General features: G+C 41.3%; 1 protein-coding gene across 5 annotated transcripts in view; it reads left to right on the top strand.

Moving 5' to 3' along the window:
- Positions 1-20,876, top strand: part of LOC144020883 (protein phosphatase 1 regulatory subunit 29-like) — a 107,690-nt gene that overhangs the window by 76,457 nt on the left and 10,357 nt on the right. For all 5 annotated transcript variants that reach the window (XM_077524757.1, XM_077524755.1, XM_077524754.1 and 2 more), the window contains 3 exons: positions 18,171-18,580; positions 19,173-19,322; positions 19,397-20,391. In XM_077524757.1, the coding sequence (XP_077380883.1) occupies positions 18,410-18,580; positions 19,173-19,322; positions 19,397-20,391 (1,316 nt within the window). In that variant the 5' untranslated portion in view covers positions 18,171-18,409. The remainder of the gene's footprint in view (positions 1-18,170; positions 18,581-19,172; positions 19,323-19,396; positions 20,392-20,876) is intronic.

The raw sequence follows: 20,876 nt of genomic DNA, 5'->3' as shown, positions 1-20,876 counted from the left end.
GTTGCAGAGATTGTCAATTTGACATAATGTTAGGATTTTTAATAAAGAGGTGAAAATTGTCTGTTAAAAAAAATCCAATTAATCAACTAAATAATAGGTTAATTGATTAAACCATTTTTATTTTTATTATTTTTTTTATTCTGAGGTGAACTACCATTTTCATTTTAGTGACTAGAAGGACATTTTGGAAATTCAAAGAAATCACACAAAATAGTGCAAAAACTTTGAGTGGAATTAAAAAGTGCAATTTTGTTGCAACAATGTTTGTTGGGGAAAAAATTTTAATAGTGTTACAATGAGTCCACTTAGGTAGAAAATCATAAGTTGAGTGCAATATATATGACTGCTGATGGTAAATAAAATAAATAAAAAAAATGGCGATCAAGCATTAACTCGAGTTCAAGCTGAGGCTTTTCGGATCATCTATATTTGTACGGAATCCCACAAATCGTTCAAAATAAAAAGACTCCCCCAGCTACATAATGTAGTACCAACCCCTTTTTATTTGTTTGACTTCTGATAAATTTCCCCATTGCAAGGCGTCCGTCGGGTCGTTCCTCATCCCGGAATGATTAATGCCGCCTGCCGCTGGGGCAAAACGACACTTTTTACTTTTAGCCTTGTCCTTTTACAATGACAAAGATAACAACTTCAAGGCGGGAAAATTGCCTTGAAAACGGCCTCGGGCTCTCAGGGGCTAACGTGCTACCACCGCTAATGCTATAACGTCTTGGAAGTAGACTTGGAAACGTAGCATCTTGAGCCACATGCTGCTGCACCAGGTGTAGATCGACCGGGACTATCAGATCAAGTCCTAATACATTTTTGGCTCTTTAACTCATTCGCTTCCGTCGCTGTTTTACTGGATTTTGACTGATTTTCATCATTATTCACATTCCTGGTGAAAACAATGGGGAAAAAGAACTTGTTGCAACACGGCCTTGGCTGATCTCTTATACTCTGCTGCCACCTGCTGGCCATTTTAGAAACATGGAACCTTCCATAAGAAAGATTAGAGTCTCTTCTTCCATCAGGACAAAAAAAGTATATTTCTATCTGTGTCCGTTTTGCAGCAATTAGTATTTGAATTTAGCTCGTTTTACTCAATGTTCACAAATCTATTTAGAATTGTGAGTAATTGAGCTTTTTTTTTTTTCAACATGGCCCTGGTTAATCTCCTTTGCTCTGCTGCCACCTGCTGGCCGTTTGTGTAATAACTACCATTTCCGCAACCGTTCTTTGCAGTTGAGAGGCTGCATCAAAGCTTTATATATGCTCTAGCATATAAAAAACAAAAACAAAAAACGTATAAATACGTCTTTGGGATACTTAAAATATTTAAAAGAAATAAACGTATTATAACTTATTGGGAGCAAATGAGTTAAATTGTGTATTGGCAAAAACATGCTAGCCAATGCTAACTTTCCTCCTGGTGAAGCAGCATGTGGCTCGTTTTGCAAGTAACTCGAGACCACTCAAATGACATCAGATGGTGCTGCATTGCCTACTCTGCAACATGCAATTTCTCCCCGTTCCTTGCCAGTTTACGTTGAAATCCTGCCGCAGTATTTTTTTGTTCTATATGCGAGTGACGGAGCCGGAGGTGAAAAGAGCGCCGTCTATTTTTAGCGCTCGACGCATATGTGATCAAAACGGTGTGGTCAGCCACACATATCGAGCAGCTGGTTGTTGACAGGTCTGAAGTGGCTTGTGGCTCATTAGGTAAGGTTGCAGATTGCTTTCTATTTTTAGAGCCCGGCCAACGCGGGCCGCGTTTGAAGCGTCTCCAGCGAGCCGCGCTAACGAGATGCTCGGCGGCGGGGCGGAAGGGGGGCGGGGAGGGGTGGGTGGGGGGGGGGGGGGGGGGTGCTTGGCCGCGGTGGGCGGGCCGGGAAAGCGCTTACCTTGGTGATTGACGCAACACGCCCCACTCACGTCTGATATGGATATGGTTGGAATGTCGACTGTTTTCCAACTCTTCATTCGTTACTACTATTGACTGCTACCGCTACTAGTACGGTGCTACTACCACTATTCTCCAAAATCTGGCACTTACTGATGCAACTGCTACTACTACTGCTATTACCATTACTATGCTAAATTGCTTCTATTATTGCTATCACTACTGCTGCTGCTACGATGCTACGACTACAATTAGTATGCTATATGTAGCTGTTATCATAGCTAATAAAAATGGGAAAAAAATACACAATTAAAATACTTAAAACAAAAAAACTAACTGAAACTGCATCGCATATTTCGAAAATGATCTAAAAATAACACTTATGTTTTTCATCTTTTTGTACATTAATAACTTTTGGGGTTCATTTAAAAAAATAAAAATAAAAATCCACATATCAAAACTGAAGTTAATACTAAGCCAAATAAAAATGTAAACAAAATAACAAAAATAAAAATGGAAAGAAAAAAACAACATTAAAATACTTAAAACACAAAACTAACTGAAGCTCTACAGTATGTTTTTAAACTGATCTAAAACTAACAGAAATATCCTTTTGTTTTTCATCTTTTTGTGTACATTAGTAGCTTTTGGGGTTTCATACATACATATATATATATATATATATATATATATATATATATATATATATATAACAAAACTAAAGCTAATACTAAAGCTAAAGCTAATAAAAAACTTAACTAACAGGAAGCATTTTCAAAAAAAAAATTAAGACTAATATAAACGAACAAACGTGCTCTAAATAAATAAATGAATTGATTTTAACCCCCCCAAAAAAAGTAAAAAAAAAATCAAAACAAACTCTAATGAAAAATCCAAAATTATTTTAATCCTACCATTGATCAGGATTATTCCACCATTCAGCGAAAAAAAAAAAAAAACAATAACTGATTACTTTTTCAATCAGAAGATTGAGCAATATATCTATTTAAAAAAAACAAATAATAAATTTACTCTACAAGTTGACCGCTGCCATTCACGGGTTAGGGGCTGGCCCCGCCCACAAATAACGAAAACCCTAATCGACTTTAAACGGGTACACCAAGGTCAATATAAACAGCAGTGAAAAATATACTGCATTACACAACATATCAATAATCTATAATCACAGCAGCTGACCAGCAATATTTTCATTTTATTAACTACGACAACCACTCAATGTAATCAACTACATTATATGTAATAATAAAAGTTTTAATATTTTTTAATGACTTCTATTTTTGACAACAGACTTGATTCAACATAGAATATTGACTCCAGCAGTCTCTCGAAAACGGATGGAAATTTTTAATTTGAATAATATGTGGAAAGTGAGCCCATTTCAGGAAAGCTAACCATTGGAAAAAAAAAACAAAAAAAAACAACAACAACAAAAAAAAAGGGCAAACACTTTGTTGTGATGACTTTTGGAAGTGGATTTGATTCCATTGAAAAGCGCGTTAGTCAGCGGCGCCGGCGAACTGAAGTCTATTTCTCCCCTCGGTGACTCACTTTGGCGCTCGAGTGCTCTCAACGCCGCCGCGCCATTGTTGGACGTGTCACTTTTTGCCGTCTCGCGGGCTTTTTTTGTTCCTCCTCCGAACTTGAGGCGGAAAAAAAAAAAAAAAAAAAAAAGATTTGGCGTCAAATGTGTCCGGCGATTTAATGTCGACGGCGTCAGTCACGCCGGTCGCGTAGTTGAAGGCTGCCTGTCATTTTTTGGAGGCTGTTAAAAAAAAAAAAAAAAAAAAAGGAAAAACTCGTGTCGGATGTGGTGCACATAAATCAGCTGCTGACAGATACGAGCGAGTTGAGCGACTTCAATTGGACGAAATCGGCGCTTTGCCGGCATTTTAGCATCAAAGTGCCGTGATGAAGTGAATTGAGGGTTTTCATTTAGACACGCGTCATGATGTCACTAAACTGTGTTGAAGTGAGTTGAGCTGTCTGCACATATATTTTTTTTTTTTATTGTAATGAAAATGTTCTCATTATTTGAGAAATGCACATCAGTGAAGGTGCACCAAATTGTGAATTTTTGTGTTGACACTTCAATATTGTAGATGAAATTCTCACATTGAACCTTTTTGATTTTGTGAAAATGCCAGAATACAATTACATTTTTTAATGTCGCGCACCCCCTCGTGGTGCACCCAACTCTACGCTTTTGGGTTATGTATTTTCTTTAACAGAGAATGATTTTAGCTGTAACCTTATTTTGTGAAAATACTAAAAGAAAAAAAAAAAAAGAAAAAAAAAGTTGTGCACCCCCTGATGGTGCACCAAATTCTCAGTTTTTGGTTTATACATGATCTTTTACAAAGGAAATTGTTAGCTGTAACCTTATTTCATAAAACACCAGAATAACATTCCATTTTTAATGTTGCGCACCCCCTGGGGTGCACCAAATTCTGCGTTTTTTTTGTTGTTGTTGTTATTTTACAAAGAAAACTCTTAACTGTAACCTTATTTCATCAAAATGCTAGAAAATTATTTCATTTTTAATATTGCACACCGTTGGTGGTGCACCAAATTGTCCGTTTTTGGTTTATAAATTATCCTTTACAAAGAAAACTTTGTAACTAGCTGTAACCTTATTTGATAATAACACCAGGGTACCATTCCATTTTTAATGTCGCGCACCCCCTGGGTTGCACCAAATTCTGCATTTTTTGCTTATTTTACAAAGAAAATTGTTAGCTGTAACCTTATTTCATAAACACATCAGAATAACATTCCATTTTTTACATTGCTATGGTGCACCAAATTCTGCATTTTGGGCTTATTTTACAAAGGGAATCGTTAACTGTAACCTTGTTGCATAAAAACACCAGAATACAATTTCACTTTTTGTGTTGCACACCCTCTGGTGTCCACCTAATTCTATTTTTTGTGATATTTTTTCTTTTACAGAGGACATTGTTAGCTGTAACCTAATTTTGTGAAAATAGCAGAAAACCATTACATTTTTAACGTGACGCACCACTGGGGGTGCACCAAATTCTGCATTTTTGGGTTATTTTACAAAGGAAATGTTTAGCTGTAGCCTTATGTCATGAAAACACCAAGATACTATTACATTTTTAATGTCGCGCACCCCCTATGGTGCACCAAATTCTGCATTTTGTGGGTTCTTTTATAGAGGACATTGTTCGCTGTAACCTAATTTTGCGAAAATACCAGAAAACCGTTAAATTTTTAATGTGACGCACCACTGGTGGTGCACCAAATTCTGCATTTTTGGGTTATTTTACAAAGGAAATTGTTAGCTGTAGCCTTATGTCATGAAAACACCAAGATACTATTACATGTTTAATGTCGCGCACCCCCTGTGGTGCACCAAATTCTGCATTTTGTGGGTTCTTTTATAGAGGACATTGTTAGCTGTAACCTAATTTTGCGAAAATACCAGAAAACCGTTAAATTTTTAAAGTGACGCACCACTGGTGGTGCACCAAATTCTGCATTTTTGGGTTATTTTACAAAGGAAATTGTTAGCTGTAGCCTTATGTCATGAAAACACCAGGATACTATTACATTTTCAATGTCGCGCACCCCCTATGGTGCACCAAATTCTGCATTTTGTGGGTTCTTTTATAGAGGACATTGTTCGCTGTAACCTAATTTTGCGAAAATACCAGAAAACCGTTACATTTTTAATGTGACGCACCACTGGGGGTGCACCAAATTCTGCATTTTTGGGTTATTTTACAAAGGAAATTGTTAGCTGTAGCCTTATGTCATGAAAACACCAAGATACCATTACATTTTTATTTGTCGCGCACCCCCTATGGTGCACCAAATTCTGCATTTTGTGGGTTCTTTTACAAAGAAAATTGTTAGCTGTAGCCTTATGTCATGAAAACACCAGGATACCATTACATTTTTAATGTCGCGCACCCCCTGGAGGTGCACCAAATTCTTCATTTTTGTGATGAATCTTCTTTTGCAGAGGACATTGTTAGCTGTAACCTTATTTTGTGAAAATACCGGACAACAATTTTTAAAGCTGCACACTGCTGGTGGTGCACCAAATTTTTGCCTTGTGGACTGAAAATTCTCTTCCACTATTTGCCTTGCTGGATGTTTTTTTTTTTTTTTTTTTTTTTTTTTTGTAGACAAGCAGCCAGTCTGCCGGCCAGCCAGCATTAACGACCATGTAGCCGTCCGTTCTCGGCGCGTATTCTTCCGCCCGAGCGCCGCCCGCCTCCGCGCGTTGCCCCACTTGCGGGCGATCGCCGCCGCGCTCGTGCGAACCCCGGCGGTGTTTTCGCTTAGCATTGTTTAGACAAGGAGCCAGGCGGAAAAAGGACCGCCGCTGACTTTGTAAACGCGCCCGCGGTTCTTCCTTGTCGGCCGAGCAGATGCTTCTCAGCACGCCCGACAGCTGCGACGCGCCGAGTAAAAGGTGGAGATGCGCCTGGCGCTCCCCCCCGGGGGAATTCCGAGGATGCTCGCTTCCCCCGTCGCCGCTCGCCTCCCGTCAAGGTCGACGCGTTTAGCCGTCTATCCCGCTGGGATGCCTTCAATTTATATCTGGAACATCACATCAAACGACATTTGGAAAAAATAGTTTTCGGAAATAAAAGTGTATTTAATGCTAATCAGCTCTCCAAACTAGTTTTATTTTGAAAAGTCATATCGCTGAATACTCACATCCCGATGTTTAATCCACCCCACAAGCCTGACATGATACTAGCGCAGGCGTTTGATCAAGCGGATTGCAGCAGCGCTTCCAGCTCGTTAGCGGCCCGCTCGCTCATTAGCGGGACGCCGGCTAGCGCGGCGTGCGCGAGCGCCAGCCGAAACGCAACGGCCGCTTCTTCGCGCCTCATTACGGCCTCAAGGCGGCGTTTGCCGTGATTTAGCGCGGCGCCGCCGCTAGTTTTGATAATTCCGCTGATGACCCCCGGAAGAAAAACGTTTGATTTTTCGTTCTTTATTTTGGAGTTGTTTTAATAACTGCACGCACACACTCACAGACGCTTACGCATGCTAATTTGAAACGCTAACATTGGCTGGAGCCGTAATTTTGGTGGTCCTGCCATGCGGGAGGCCCGGGTTCGATTCCCAAAGCACCAAATAATGTCAGGGTTATCTGTTTGACATCTATTAACTCATTTACTGCCATTGACGTATATACATGTCAATGGAACGGGATTGACTTCACTCATTCACTGCCATTGACGGATATACATGTCAATGGCAGTGAATGAGTTAAACACGACACAAAAAGGGGAGATGACACTCAGTTCAGGGCTCACGACGAGAAAGGAGAGGAACTGACTGATACAATTCACTCCTGCACTCTCTGAAGATTCCTCTGCTCACCCTCTCTATTTAATTTGGTTTTCCATGACTCTAATATATATATATATATATATATATATATATATATATATGAGTTATTTATTTGATCCAATGTTTTGGGGTTAACCTAATAACCCAAAAATTTGGGTCAGTCCCTTTTTGACCCAATTTGGGTTATTTTTGACCCAACTGTTTTTCGAGTTAATTTTTTTGGGTTGAATTAATTACCCAAAATGTTGGGTCGATCCATTTTTGACCTAACTTTTTAGGCTTACTCACTGAACTCCAAAAAAAATTGGGTCAAATGAATAACCCGCAAAAAAACCCAATTTTGGGGATTGTTTTGTGCTGCTCGATCGGATATGCAAGCAGCAGATCCCGCATTTCTCAATGCAAATATGGAATGTTATGCATTCTAGAACGCCGGTACCTCAACGCTATCCAACCATGGTTGCCGTGGTAACGCTTCAACGGATTCTGGCGCCTTACAAAGAGGCGAGCGTGACGGAGTCATATGTTCCCTTTTGCTTTTAATTTCCCTGGAGGAGTTCATATCCGCTTAAAAAAAAAAAAAAAAAAAAATGTGAAGCAAGCTTGCTATCGCGCACACACGGTCAACTTGTGTAGTGAGCAGCAGGCATGGAGACGAAGCCGCCAGAATGGGGTCGTTCCCAGCTGTCCCGTAGAAAAAAAAATAAACAAAAACTCACGTTTTATTGGCCACAATTAGGAAGATGAGGATCTAATTTGCCGAGTGGAGTTGTCCGCGCGAGTCGTTAAGGCCAATCACATGACTGCTGAAGCATCCAATCGTCAAGCAGGAAAAGACAAACAGCCAGAAGATTAGAAAGCCGGATGAGGAATTTTTCGTTTGCGACGTGTGTTGATTTTATGCACATATTTGCTGATATAAAAAAAAAAAAAAAAAAAGTTCCTCTCTGTATATAAAACAAAAATAAAAAAAAATTAAAATAGCTGAAATTAACTACAAAGGCATCCAAAATAAAAAGTAAATATTGAAAATAAATTATACGAAAAATATATATAAAATTAATGTTAAAAAACAAAAAGAGGAAAATATTTAGAATAATTGCATCAAAATCATTAACTCATTTGCTCCCAATAACGTGTAAATACGTTTTTATGTTATGTGTCCCAAAGACGTATTTATACGTTTTTTTTGTTTTTTTTTCATGCTAGAGCATACAGAAGGCTTTGATGCAGCTTCTCAGCTGCAAAGAACGGTTGCAGAAATGGTAGTTATTACACAAACGGCCAGCAGGTGGCAGCAGAGCAAAGGAGATCAACCATGGCCATGTCGCAAAAAAGCTCAATTACAATTTGAAATAGATTTTTGAAAACTGATGAAACTTCGCTCTCTTCTAATGCTAATTTCTGCAAAATGGAAACAAATAGAAACATACTTTTTTTTCCTGATGAAAGAAGAGACTTTAATCTTTCTTTTGATAGGTTCCATGCTTTTATAACAAAAGAACACAATATTTTGTGGGCCTTGCAAAATCAATCAAAATCCAGTAAAATAAAAAGATGATGCAACAGCTCAGGCCGCCCTTCACGTTCACGTCAGGTGTGTGCGTGTACAGTCAGATGAAGTGAAAGACGTTTTCTACTTCCCTCCGGGTGAAAACGTTGGATATGCGCGCACAAGAGGCGGAGAAATGTGGAGGCTCAATAATGAGGATGCGTCTGCTCACAAGCTTCTTTTTATTTTTATTTTTTTATTTGCTCGGATGAATGGACAGAACGTTGAAGTCAAGTCAGGCTAATCCATCCGTCCATCCATCCATCCATCCATACATCATCATCCGTCCGTCTGTCCGTCCATTATCTCCATCCGTCCATCCATCCATCCGTCCATCATCCATCCATCCATCCATCCACCCATCCATCACATCATCATCCGTCCATCCGTCCGTCCATCCGTCCATCATCCATCCGTCCAGTCATCCATCCGTCCATCCATTAATCCATCCATCATCCATCCGTCCATCATCCATCCATCCATCTATCCATCCATCCATCTGTCCATCATCCACCCAACTATCCGTCCATCATCCATCCATCCATCCGTCCATGCATCCTTCCGTCCATCCATCCATGCATCCATCCATCCATTTCTCCATCCATCCATCCATCCATTTATCCATTCAACTATCCATCCATCCATCCATCCATCCATTGGAGAGATGCACATGTATTTTATACTTTTCTATATTATAGTTTTTGTACATTTATTTCACCTATATTTTTAAATAATTTAATATATATTGCAGTTGTTTTTGTTTGATACAATTTTGCAGTTTTTTAAATTTGTACAGGGACTTTGAACTAATTGAATTGCGAGGCAAGTATTTGGACTTCCTTTTTCTTACTATGGGGAAAAACAACAACAACACAAAACGGTAGTGTTGGCGATGGCCATCAAGACTCTCGAGAAGCACTCGTGCCTCGGAATGGATATAAAATGGCCGACTTGAAATCCCTGGCCTTTGTTCCTTACGATGCGAGCGCTACTTTGATGTGCTCCGACGGGAGATGACGACATGTCGTGCAAACAAAAGACGGAAACTCTCGCTTCGATCTCCACTGTCGGAAAACTGTGGCTTGCAAACTGGAAGAAACTTTGCCAGCTTCGTCATCATGAGAACGGCCAGATTTCAATGCAAATATGTCTTTGAACTTCTGGTGATGCTCGGACATCATAATCACATAAAACATCAAATAAAATATAAAAGTCAAATATACAGCATATTATGAAAGGAATGCGATTAGATAAAATGATGAAATATTAAATAAATTAAATAGAAACACTTCAAAATTCCTCTCCTGACATTTATTTATTTATGTATTGTATTTTAAATGTTGGCTTACATTTCATATTTTGCATTTACTAAATAGTAATATTGTCAAAAGTACATTTTTATTTGAATATTTTTGTGTTGTATTTTACATTTTTTCATTTCTTTTCTTTATTTTTTTAAATTATTTTCAGCATGATTATTTCATTTGTATATATTTGCTTACAAATCAAAATATCGTGTCTTTTTTAAAATTTTATTTTGTTTATTTTATACATTTTTAATGGTATTCTTTATTCTACTCTATTATATTGTTTTTTTATTTGTTCATTTATTCATTTTTTATTTATCTATTTATTTCATAAGGTAAAATATTTTTATTTCATTTGTCTGTGTTCTGTTAATTTATTCTTCTTTTTTTTTTTGTCTGATTTATTAAACATTTTCCTTCATGCCTTGAGATGCTCGTCAAAGTGAGCTCTGGTGAGGTATGCCGATATCGGACGTGACGTAACTCGAGATTTTTCCGAATTTGGACTGAATGCTGCACTTCAATTCATTTTCATTAAGGGGCCATCCTGGTGTTTCTTCTTCTTCTTCTTCTTCTTCTTCTTCTTCTTCTTCTGCTGGCCTGTTGAAAGATGAAAGCGCAGTTCATTCCTCGGCTCATCTTCATCATCCCCTTCGCTCTCATTTCCATGCAAAGGTCAACCTCCGAAAGAAATTCAAAGCCCGCCGGTGGTGCCGCCGAGACGGAGAGGAGTAATTAAAACCGATAAATTAAAGCTGCAACCCCGCCCTCGCCCTCGCGCTCCTCCTCGCTCCTTTGATCGCCGCCGCTCGCTCGTCGGAGGACGCCGAAAGCGAGCGAGAACGTCGACTCCCCCGCCAGGGCCGAATAGCTTACAGTATATAATAACCAAATCTCAAAATAGCGTGGAAACACGCCTCGTTAGTGGGTGGGGGCAAATTGGGAATGACCTCAGGGCAAGCTAAGCTAGCCGTTGATCTTGTGGGGGAAAAAAAAAAAAAAAAAGACGCTTTGCCACTCCTGCCATTTCTCAACTGCAATGCACCGTCATGTATATCCGACGATGATTCACCGGTCATATCAAGTCAATCACTAACTGAAGGAACACAACCACAGCGAAGGGTTGCTCATTCACAACGCCGGCAGCTCGGGTTCGGATCGAACAAATTGAGATCAGAACATGTTACTTCTTTCCTACACTGGCGCTCAGTCAGCCCGTAGAATAGATTGAAATTTCTGCTAACTTGTCTAAAAATCCTGCGATTGGCTGGCAACCAGTCCAGAGCCAGATGAGATAGGCTCCAGCACCCCCCCAGCGGCCATTGTGAGGAATAAGTGGTCAAGAAGATGGATGGATTGGCTAAAAATCACTGAATGTTTTCGGACCTAACTACATAAATCTGAATGGGTTCTGAAGCAAACATGGTGAAGCCGCACTTACCTGTTATGCTGCAAAAATTGATATTAGTTAGCTCTTTTAAAGCAGTTTTTTTTTTCAGATTTTGCCAAATGTTTTTTTTTATACACATTACATTACGCCATAAGATTAAATATATATAAAAAAATAGTTATGTTATTCCTGTAATTCATATCTTTATTGTTGCAGGTGTTGAGACAAAAAAAAAATGTTGATTCATTCTATTTTATCTATTCTATTTTTATATTTTGATTCTATTCTATACATGACACTCGTATCATACATGCTGTAGGTAGTATTTTGCTGTAATTATTTAAAAAATAAAGAAATTGGACGTAATGATGGAGGCTTCGGCCATGTTGTGTAAATTTAACGCGGCTGGTATCTGATGTGTGATTGGATGGTGGCCAATTGTGTGCAAGGAAATCATTTTCTCACTTTTTTTTTTTATTACAGGAAAGTATAAATTGGCTGTTTTTTTTTTACGCGCATAACGAAGGATAAACTGCAAAAACCTGCGAATGTTTGGGGGGGTCCACTGGACTTGAATCAGTTGAGAAACTGTGACATTTTTGCACATTCGTTTGTCACACGCTTGGAATGACATCTAATGGCTCCTTGTTGCTATAAATCATCATTTCACCATTGTTTTAAATTTTGTTTTCAAGTAATAGATACTGAGAGATGTGAAGGCTCACTTCACTGCTACAAGTGCGATTATATAGATTAGCGAGCACACGTGTGAGGCCGTGGCGAGATTGGCTTGAAAAAAAACAAAAAACAAAACAAGTCCGCCATCTGTGACGAACGGCTGCTTGCGCTCTTGCTGTGTGATTAACGGGAAAGTACGGCCGACTCCCTTCGCGGTTCATTTCAGAGCTCGGCCTCGCGGGAAATAACAGTCCAGAACTGGTAGGAGGAGGAGAATGCCACGTCTCGGGGAAGAGGGTACGCGTCGTGAACCTTTATAAGACACTCGGGGGGGCGGCGAGCTCGATGGGTGACCCGTAACGCAAAGTGGACCGGCAACTGTCAATCAGAGATCCTAAAGTACGGCTCAGTCTTTAGGGTTTGATTTATAAGATCTTAACCGAGTTTTAGAATGTGAGCGACCCCCACTAGATGAGAAAATCTACTGCTTTTATTGTGGGAATGCTGAAGCATTCCCACATATGTTATTGTGATTTTTATTCTCCACACTTTTTTGCCGCGTAACAACTCCCACATAATGCTTCCAATTTACACTGTTCAAATTTCAATTTCACACCACCTGGGGTATATATCATCTTATTCCACATTACTTCCAGTATTTGCACAATTTAACTTGTAATATCAACTTTTCCCCATTCATTTTCAATGGGACAAACATTGAACGTTTTCTAAGTATCACTTTCCACGCCCACTTCCATACGTATAAATTATCATCATTAAAGTGCAAGTAAAGTGCATTGTCCAGTAAACAGGAGGTCATAATTTATCTCTCAATTTACTTCACAAGCATTCCACTTTCATTCAAATCTTAGCATTCAGCTTTCAGCATTCCCACGCAATTTCTCCAGAAATTGCACTTAGTCTAGTTATAGTATGTGGCAGTGGCGGTATATGAATTTGGTAGCTTGGTCTCCATGGGGACTGAACTGACGATGATAGAAACCGTCATTATTACGAAGAGAGCCACATGCATCACCTCATTTAGATTTTTTTTAGTATGAACACAAACCAAACTTCGGGCTGACCTGATTGATGCGCGGCTCGTAACGACAGCCGGTGACAACAACAGGAAGCCGCCGAATCGGAGCCCGTTAGCGCTAGTTGCGCGCAATCCTCTCCTTCAAAAAAGCCGCCACGCTGCACCTCCAAATCCAATTTCGTGCCGCTTTCTCACCCCTTTTTCCCCGCTTTCAAGCCTTTACCCCGGAGCGTTCCTAGTCCTCGACATGTCGCTTACAGCTCGTGTACGCTTCGCTTTGAACCGGGCGGTTGGAAGTAACTGGGAACGCGGCGGAATTCTCATATGGGATCTCCTGGGATTGTGTGCTTTATGAAGTGGAGAGCTTCTCAGGCTCAGTAAAGACAAAACAGAAAGTAGCACAAAAAAAAAATCCCACAGAAATTGTGTCAATGTGAATTTGATTTGATGTTTAGTAAGCGCTTTCATGTACTGTAACGACTGTGCGCGGCTGCGCTTTTCGTCTTGCAGAAAAAGCCTCATATCTCGACAGTGATAAAAGTTTGGGGTGAGAAAAATAATAGCACGCACTTTACAAACAAGGCGCACAATTTGCTTTTGATTACGTCTGAATCTGTTGAGGAATAACGACGTTATTACGAGTCGTTTATCGCACAATAATGCTTGAAATTGCAGGTTTCAGTGATTAAATGCCACAAAAGAAGAATTGAGTCGTGGTTAATACATCTCAGATATCGCAGGTATCCCCGAAGATCACACAAACATGCCGAGCAGATTCTAGCGCACACGTTTGGAATCTGTTGGAAAAACAGTAATACCATTCTGTTTGTGTTTTAGAAAAAACTGATGCATGTTAATTGCCCCACGTGGATAAACGATTTCTTTCCTGAATCTGAATCAGTGCCAACTTAAGACTTGTGCTGCATTCGAGGATGGTCGGAAGTCGGAAATATCCGAGTCGAAACTTCCCAGTTCCGACCTCAAAGCGTTCGAGGTGAAATTAAACAACCAAAAATGGCGGATAGTGATAAATTGTTTTTTTTATTTTGGTCCTCAAAACTCGAGGAAAAAAGGAAGGAAAAAAAACATTAAGTATCGGTATGGTATCGGTATTGGCCGATACTGCAAAACTGGGTATCGGTATCGGTATCGGGAGCCAAAAAAACGGTATCGGAACAACACTAGTTATGGGTAGTAGTACATATTTACTGAGTGAAATCACAATGACACCACAGGTTCGGAATTGTATCAGATCCCACAAGACTGTGTACCGAATGAAGTGGCGAGCATGTCTTGACGAAGACCAAACACATTTTTGTTTTGTCAGTGGCCCTCATCAGCCACTTTGGGGAACTTGTCATTTGCTTGAGGGTGAGAGAGAGAGCCAAAAAAAAAAAAACCCTGACAACTTTTAATTAAAGCACTGCTGTGACAGACAGTAATTAAACACAAAGAGAAGCTCATTTAGAGAAGAAAAGGCGGCGAAATAAGCCTGTCGCCGGCTTCCTGTCAAAATAAAAGCAACGATAATAAAAGAGCAGCGCAGAGCGACAAAAAAAAAAAAGGTGTCAGGTTGTGATTTGGCGACAAGGCGCCAGATAAGTTGGATTAAATCAATGCAGAGCGGACACAATGCGGAGCATCGGCAATACGAATATCCCAAACAATACAGTCGGCATCATTAACGACAGAACGGATCTGATATAAAAGTAAACTAACGACCGTCAACGGTGAGCGAGCGTCAGTCAGTAAACAAGCGTCGCGCTTAATGGACTCATTGTTCACGGCGGCCAGGCGGAATGAATGTCACCGTTGTCATATCGGGAGAAACGAAAACAACAACTTCCAGACGTCACTCGCGCGCCCGTTATTTTCCGCTTGGCATCAAGTCATCGCGGCATGCGGCTGATACACTGATGACAAGGTGGAGTAGACCAGGGGTGGGCAAAAAAAAAAAAAAAAGATTTGATTTGATTATTCGAAAGCAGACAGATGGGCCTGTCACATTTGTATCTGCAGTGGTTCCGCCGTGTTTGCCAACTGAGTTTGTGTCAAGATTCAACGGAATCATCTTCACTTTTTCGAATATCTGTTGACTGACCGATTGATCGGAACCATCTGAGTTTGCGGTGTTTCTAGTGAGTTTGCGGACTCAAACTAGTCACCCATTAACTCTTTGACAGCCAAAAACGTGTAATGACGTATTCTAAAATCCTCATGAATGCTGCCAAAAACGTTAATTTACGTGTTTTTTTTGGGGGGGGGTTTCTCAGCGCAACGTCTTGTGCTGCGCTGCCTTGTCACCAAACAAAAAATATTAGTGTCAAAGTCACTGTTGTGCAAAAAAATGTACTTTTCACAAAAAGCTTGTTTTCCTCTTAATATTTTTGTATTTTCACTCATGTCACTCAAATGACCTCATTTCAAATGCTGATTACTAAAGAACGGAATAAAGTAAAAACATACTTTTTTTTTTTCTCATGAAAGAATGGAATCCAATCTTTTATATCGTGTCCACCATATTTATGTTGTCATACCGCACAATATTCTGTTTGCTTTGAAAGATGAGTGAAAATGCTCCAAATCGGCTGGCACCGTTGGGTTTTTTTTGGATAACGTTTGGCAGTCAAAGAGTTAATAATCTTAGCTTGTGGTCTTTCTGATGAGTCTATTGACCTAAGTCAATGAACATAATCATCCGAGTCATATTTCCGGTGCGCCATCAATAATCTACTAACTACCACTATCAAGTAAGTCATCCAACTGAATTCACCTAATGGAGTCGACTGTGTTTCTGCTGAGTTTGCTTAACTCAACTCCACTTTATTTATAATTTACATCAGTAAATTAATAACAAGAAGTAGGCGAGTGAATAAATCAATCAATACGCAGATAAATAAATAGGAGAAACATCAGATTCATAACACAAAATACAGCACACACCAACAAAACACCAAAAAGAATGTTAAGTTTCATGGTACGCCGAAAGCCAAAGAATACAGATGGGTTTTAAGATGTTTTTTAAAAGTAGATAAAGAGGGGGATTGCCAAATATATTGCGGAAGGTCATTCCAAAGAGAGGGACCGGCAACTGCAAAGGCTCGATCCCCTCTAAGCCTCCGCTTTGTCCTCGGTACCTCCAATTTTAGCTGGTCTGCTGACCTGAAGCACCGGGCAGGTGCGTAGGGGTGCAAGAGCTCAGCGGGGTACGGTGGGGCAAGACCATTTAGATTTAAAAACATAAAAGAATCTTAAAATTGACTCGAAATTGTATGGGCAGCCAGTGAAGAGAGGCCAGGATAGGGGTTATGTGCTCCCTCTTACGGGCACCAGTTAGGAGACGAGCAGCAGCATTTTGGACAAGCTGGGGACGCTTGAGGGAGGACTGGCTAACAAAAGGCATGGATTACCGTTTCTAAGTGCTGCTGAGATAGGAGATTCTTGACCTTAGCCAGCTGCCTAAAATGAAAAAAACTGGATTTGGACTGGCGTGTAATCGGAAACACTCCAAATCATCAATTTCCTGCATGTTTCCAGTGAGTCAATTTTCTTGAATCAGTGTCCCGATTACGCTGAATCATCTGAGTCATCGTTGTTTTTGTGGGTCTGCTAACTCACCTTTGTGTAGTCAGCATCAGCCCCGGCAGATGACTCGTGCGATGCCAAGTCAAGGTAGACCCCGGACTCGGGATTCCTGATTCAGTACGAAGATTCGAATCATTAACCCGTGTGAGTTGGGATCTGGCCAAGTTCGAAATGAACATCCAATCCTTGTTTTATTAATCCATAAACGCAAGGTCCAAGTGTGGCAGTGTGTGTGGGCGGAGGACGGCAACGGTTTTTGGAAAGAAAGAGGATCCACAAAAGTATCAATAAATATCAGAAGCGATTGAGTCACTTTGTTTCTGGAGTGTTCTTGTACTCTCCGTCGTCATCTCGTCCTGCTGTCATTCAACTGCGCTGCGGGAGGCAATCTAAACTATTAAAAAAAAAAAAAAAAAAAAAGTCTGCATCGCCACGATGACTCTCATCATATTTTACGGCGGATTAGCGGCTAATCCGCGGCTAATCCCCGCAAGGAAGGTAAACAGCTAAATGTCAGCAAGCGTCCTGTTAAAACATGCAAATTACAAGGAGCCTCCTCTGGTTGCCACTTAGCCTGTCCTCCTTGTTCCAAAATTTATAAAAATAAATAAATACATTTAAAAAATTTTTAAAAATAATGCCTTCCCGGTGGCCGCCATTTGCATTTTTAGCGCCGCGCGGTATGTAAACACGTGTGTGCCTGCGATATGTTGAAGGTGAATAATTAGCCCGTGTAAAAAGCCAGCTTTCCATTAAAATTAGTTTTAACCTGCAGGCTTTATTGAGTTTTAATGGTACATTTGTAGCCACTAATGGATTTAGTTTTACCCTGAAGGGATTAGCTTGCCAGGATTTGTTTTTGTTTTTTGTTTTTTACCCCCACCCCCCACCCTCCCGCTTGACATGATTCTGAAACTCAGATTAATTTCAACAACACGCAATGTGGATTCATTTTTTTTCTAAAACACTTGCCAAGTGTCTCAATAAAAGCTCTGTGCCAATCTTGGATGAAAATCCACAAAGGACAAACAGTTACAGCGCACTTAACATTTTTTTTTTTTCTGGTTGAAATTGCTCTGTTTTGTAAGTGGTGGGGTATAAGCGGGGGTGAAGCTGTGTACAGCTTTCGTTAACGAGACAACTGGGGGGCGGAGCTAGGCCATTGCAACGAAGCGCGCGGGCTTCAGTGTTGATTTAGTGAACTGTCCAAGCACTCTGGTCACAATTTTTCTGAAAAGTGACTTCAACAAATCCAGTGAGTTTTTTTGTGCCGTTATGGGAGATTAGTGAAAACTCGTGAATGAAAATGTATACAAGCAAAGTGTTAATACATTTTGTCATGTTCTCTCTGTTGCTAGACCGGGCTGTGGACTCTCCGGGTTGGTCAGAACGTGTGGCCTGCTCCGAGGCCATGAGTAGCAGCTGGCGGGACCGTCTCCAGAACCTCTGCATGTGGAACACCTAAAATGGGGACGATACTGGAAGCCGCTTTCTAATCGCCACCAAGACGAACCCAATTTTTCTCGCGCCTTACCACAGCCCCCTTCAAGATCCTCCGAGCTCCGGCTTTTTTTATTTTCGACTTTCCGTCCTGATAATGGCGCTCCTCTATCTCCTGCTCCTCCCGGGGTTGCTGTTCCTCCGGCTTCCCACTGTGGTCAGCGGAGACTGCTGGCTAATCGAGGGGGACAAAGGCTACGTTTGGCTGGCGATTTGCAGTCAGAACCAGCCTCCATACGAGACCATACCCCAACATATCAACAGCACGGTCAGTAGCTTGCTCTGCTTTTGCGACCTCTTAAACTCTGATTTCTTTATGTCTGTGTTTTTCTTTACCAATTAGTAATAGAATTTCGGTCTAGACTCAAAGCCCCCTTCTTTTGTTAATTTAGGGACACATGAGCCAGAGATCTCTTCTGATCTAAGATGCTAAGCAGGGCTGGGTCCGATTAGGGCAGGAGATACCAGCTATTGTGATCTTCATCTATGATAGACTGGTGACCATTTTAGGGTTTACCTCTCCTCTCTGCCGTAATCAATTGGGATAGGCTCCAGCCAACCTGTCAGGTATTCAAACCGTGAGGACACACAATCTTGTAGGATCTCGTGAGCTAAGAATGGTTGCTACATGCATGAGAGACAGCAGATATTGTAATCTTTACCTGTGATTGACTGATGAACAGTTTGACTGGCGATTATAAGTAGAATTTGTGGTCGAGGCTTTGATTAGGCCTCGAAGCATACCGAAGCACCTCAAAGAGCGAAATGAACCCCTAAAATAAAGGTCACTGTCGGTGGTTGCTGAAAATATTCTCGAACGCATTTGGTTGACAGGCGATTTGATTGAATTTGCCTTACAGGTTCACGACCTGCGACTGAACGAGAACAAACTGAAGGCCGTGCTCCTCACCTCCATGTACCGCTTCACCAACCTCACTGACCTCAACCTCACCAAAAACGAGATCAGCTACATCGAGGACGGGGCCTTTGCCGGACAGGCCAACCTTCAGGTTTTGCACTGCTGGTCTATTTTGTGTTGTTGAAACAAAGATCGTGACACATTCCCGTATTGTGTTTTTATCAGGTTCTCCAGCTGGGTTACAACAAGCTGACCAACCTGACAGAGGGCATGCTACGAGGCCTGGGTCGGATGCAGTGCCTCTTCCTTCAGCACAACCTCATTGAGGTCATCGCCACCAATGCCTTCTGGGAGAGCCCCAGCCTCAGTAGCCTGGATTTGTCGTCCAACAAGCTGGCCCGCCTCGACCCGTCCACTTTCACGGTCCTCAACCGGCTGCTGGTGTGCGAGCTGGCCGGGAACCCTTTTCACTGCGGCTGCGACCTATACAGCTTTCTCACCTGGCTGGAAGCCTTCAACAACGTCACGCACACCTACGACCGCCTGCAGTGCGAGACCCCCCGTGAGCTCAATAGTTACCCCCTTCTGGGACCCTCACCGGGGCACGGGAGGAACGCCCGAGTAATCCTTTCCACCCGGTGTCACGACGGCGTAATCATTCCGGGCATTTCATCGAGCGGCCCAGAACTGGATGGCTCCGGTATGGGTTTGGACAACCTGGACCCTGGCCTCTACCCCCAGCCGAGCTTTTCGTCCACCCCTGACCCGACCTACAACCACCAGATCTCAATGAAGCTCCAGACCGTGTCCCTTTTTAGCGCCTCCGTGGTGGTGCAGATACCGCGACCCTACAGCAAGATGTACGTCATGTCGCAGTACAACCACACCTTTGTGGCGGACATCATGCCTCTGAAGAACAAAAGAGAGGTGGTCCCTTTGGATAAACTCCGGCCACACACCAACTACACTTATTGCGTTGCCTCGGTTGGAAAATCCCAGCGCTACAACCACACTTGCCTATCCTTCACCACGCGGGCTATGGGACCAGCAGACCCCCGCAGCAACCCGTCCACCACTACGCACTATATCATGACTATTCTGGGGTGTCTCTTCGGGATGGTCATCGTACTGGGCTGCGTCTACTATTGCCTCCGACGGCGACGCATCCAGGAGGAGAAGGAGAAAGCTTTGAGTGTGAAGAAAACTATTCTGGAGATGAGGTATGGGAGCTCTTACATCACTCTGTTCTAAATTTAGGGTCAGAGCCCAAAAGTGGGTGCCGGCTAGAAAAGGAGTCATGAAAATTTTGATGATTAACGGTATCATCATCATCAGTTTTCACCAACAACTTCATGTGTAAATTGGCTGCTTAAATTTGGATCACAGACAAGCTAATGAGTTAAAAATCTTGAGTAATTCTCCAATTTTCAAATCAGAAGGATCATAAATATAATCATATCTTGTATCAGATCAAGGAAGATGACAAGGCTCGAGTGTGACTGAGTGTAATCTTGACCATCAGCCTTTAACTAATTATGGCTCAGGAGACAAAAAAAAATGTTTAGGAGATGAAGATTAAGCTTTGACATGATAGTGGTTCTGCTTCACTTGAAGTCTGTGGATCCAGATATTTGTATACAAGAAATTAAAAAGTCACTCACGGAATGCGTGCCGTTTAAAACGCAAATAATGAAATGGGATATCG

Source organism: Festucalex cinctus, chromosome 6, assembly GCF_051991245.1.
Source record: "Festucalex cinctus isolate MCC-2025b chromosome 6, RoL_Fcin_1.0, whole genome shotgun sequence".
NCBI lineage: Eukaryota > Metazoa > Chordata > Actinopteri > Syngnathiformes > Syngnathidae > Festucalex > Festucalex cinctus.
This window is presented reverse-complemented; position numbering and strand designations above follow the sequence as displayed.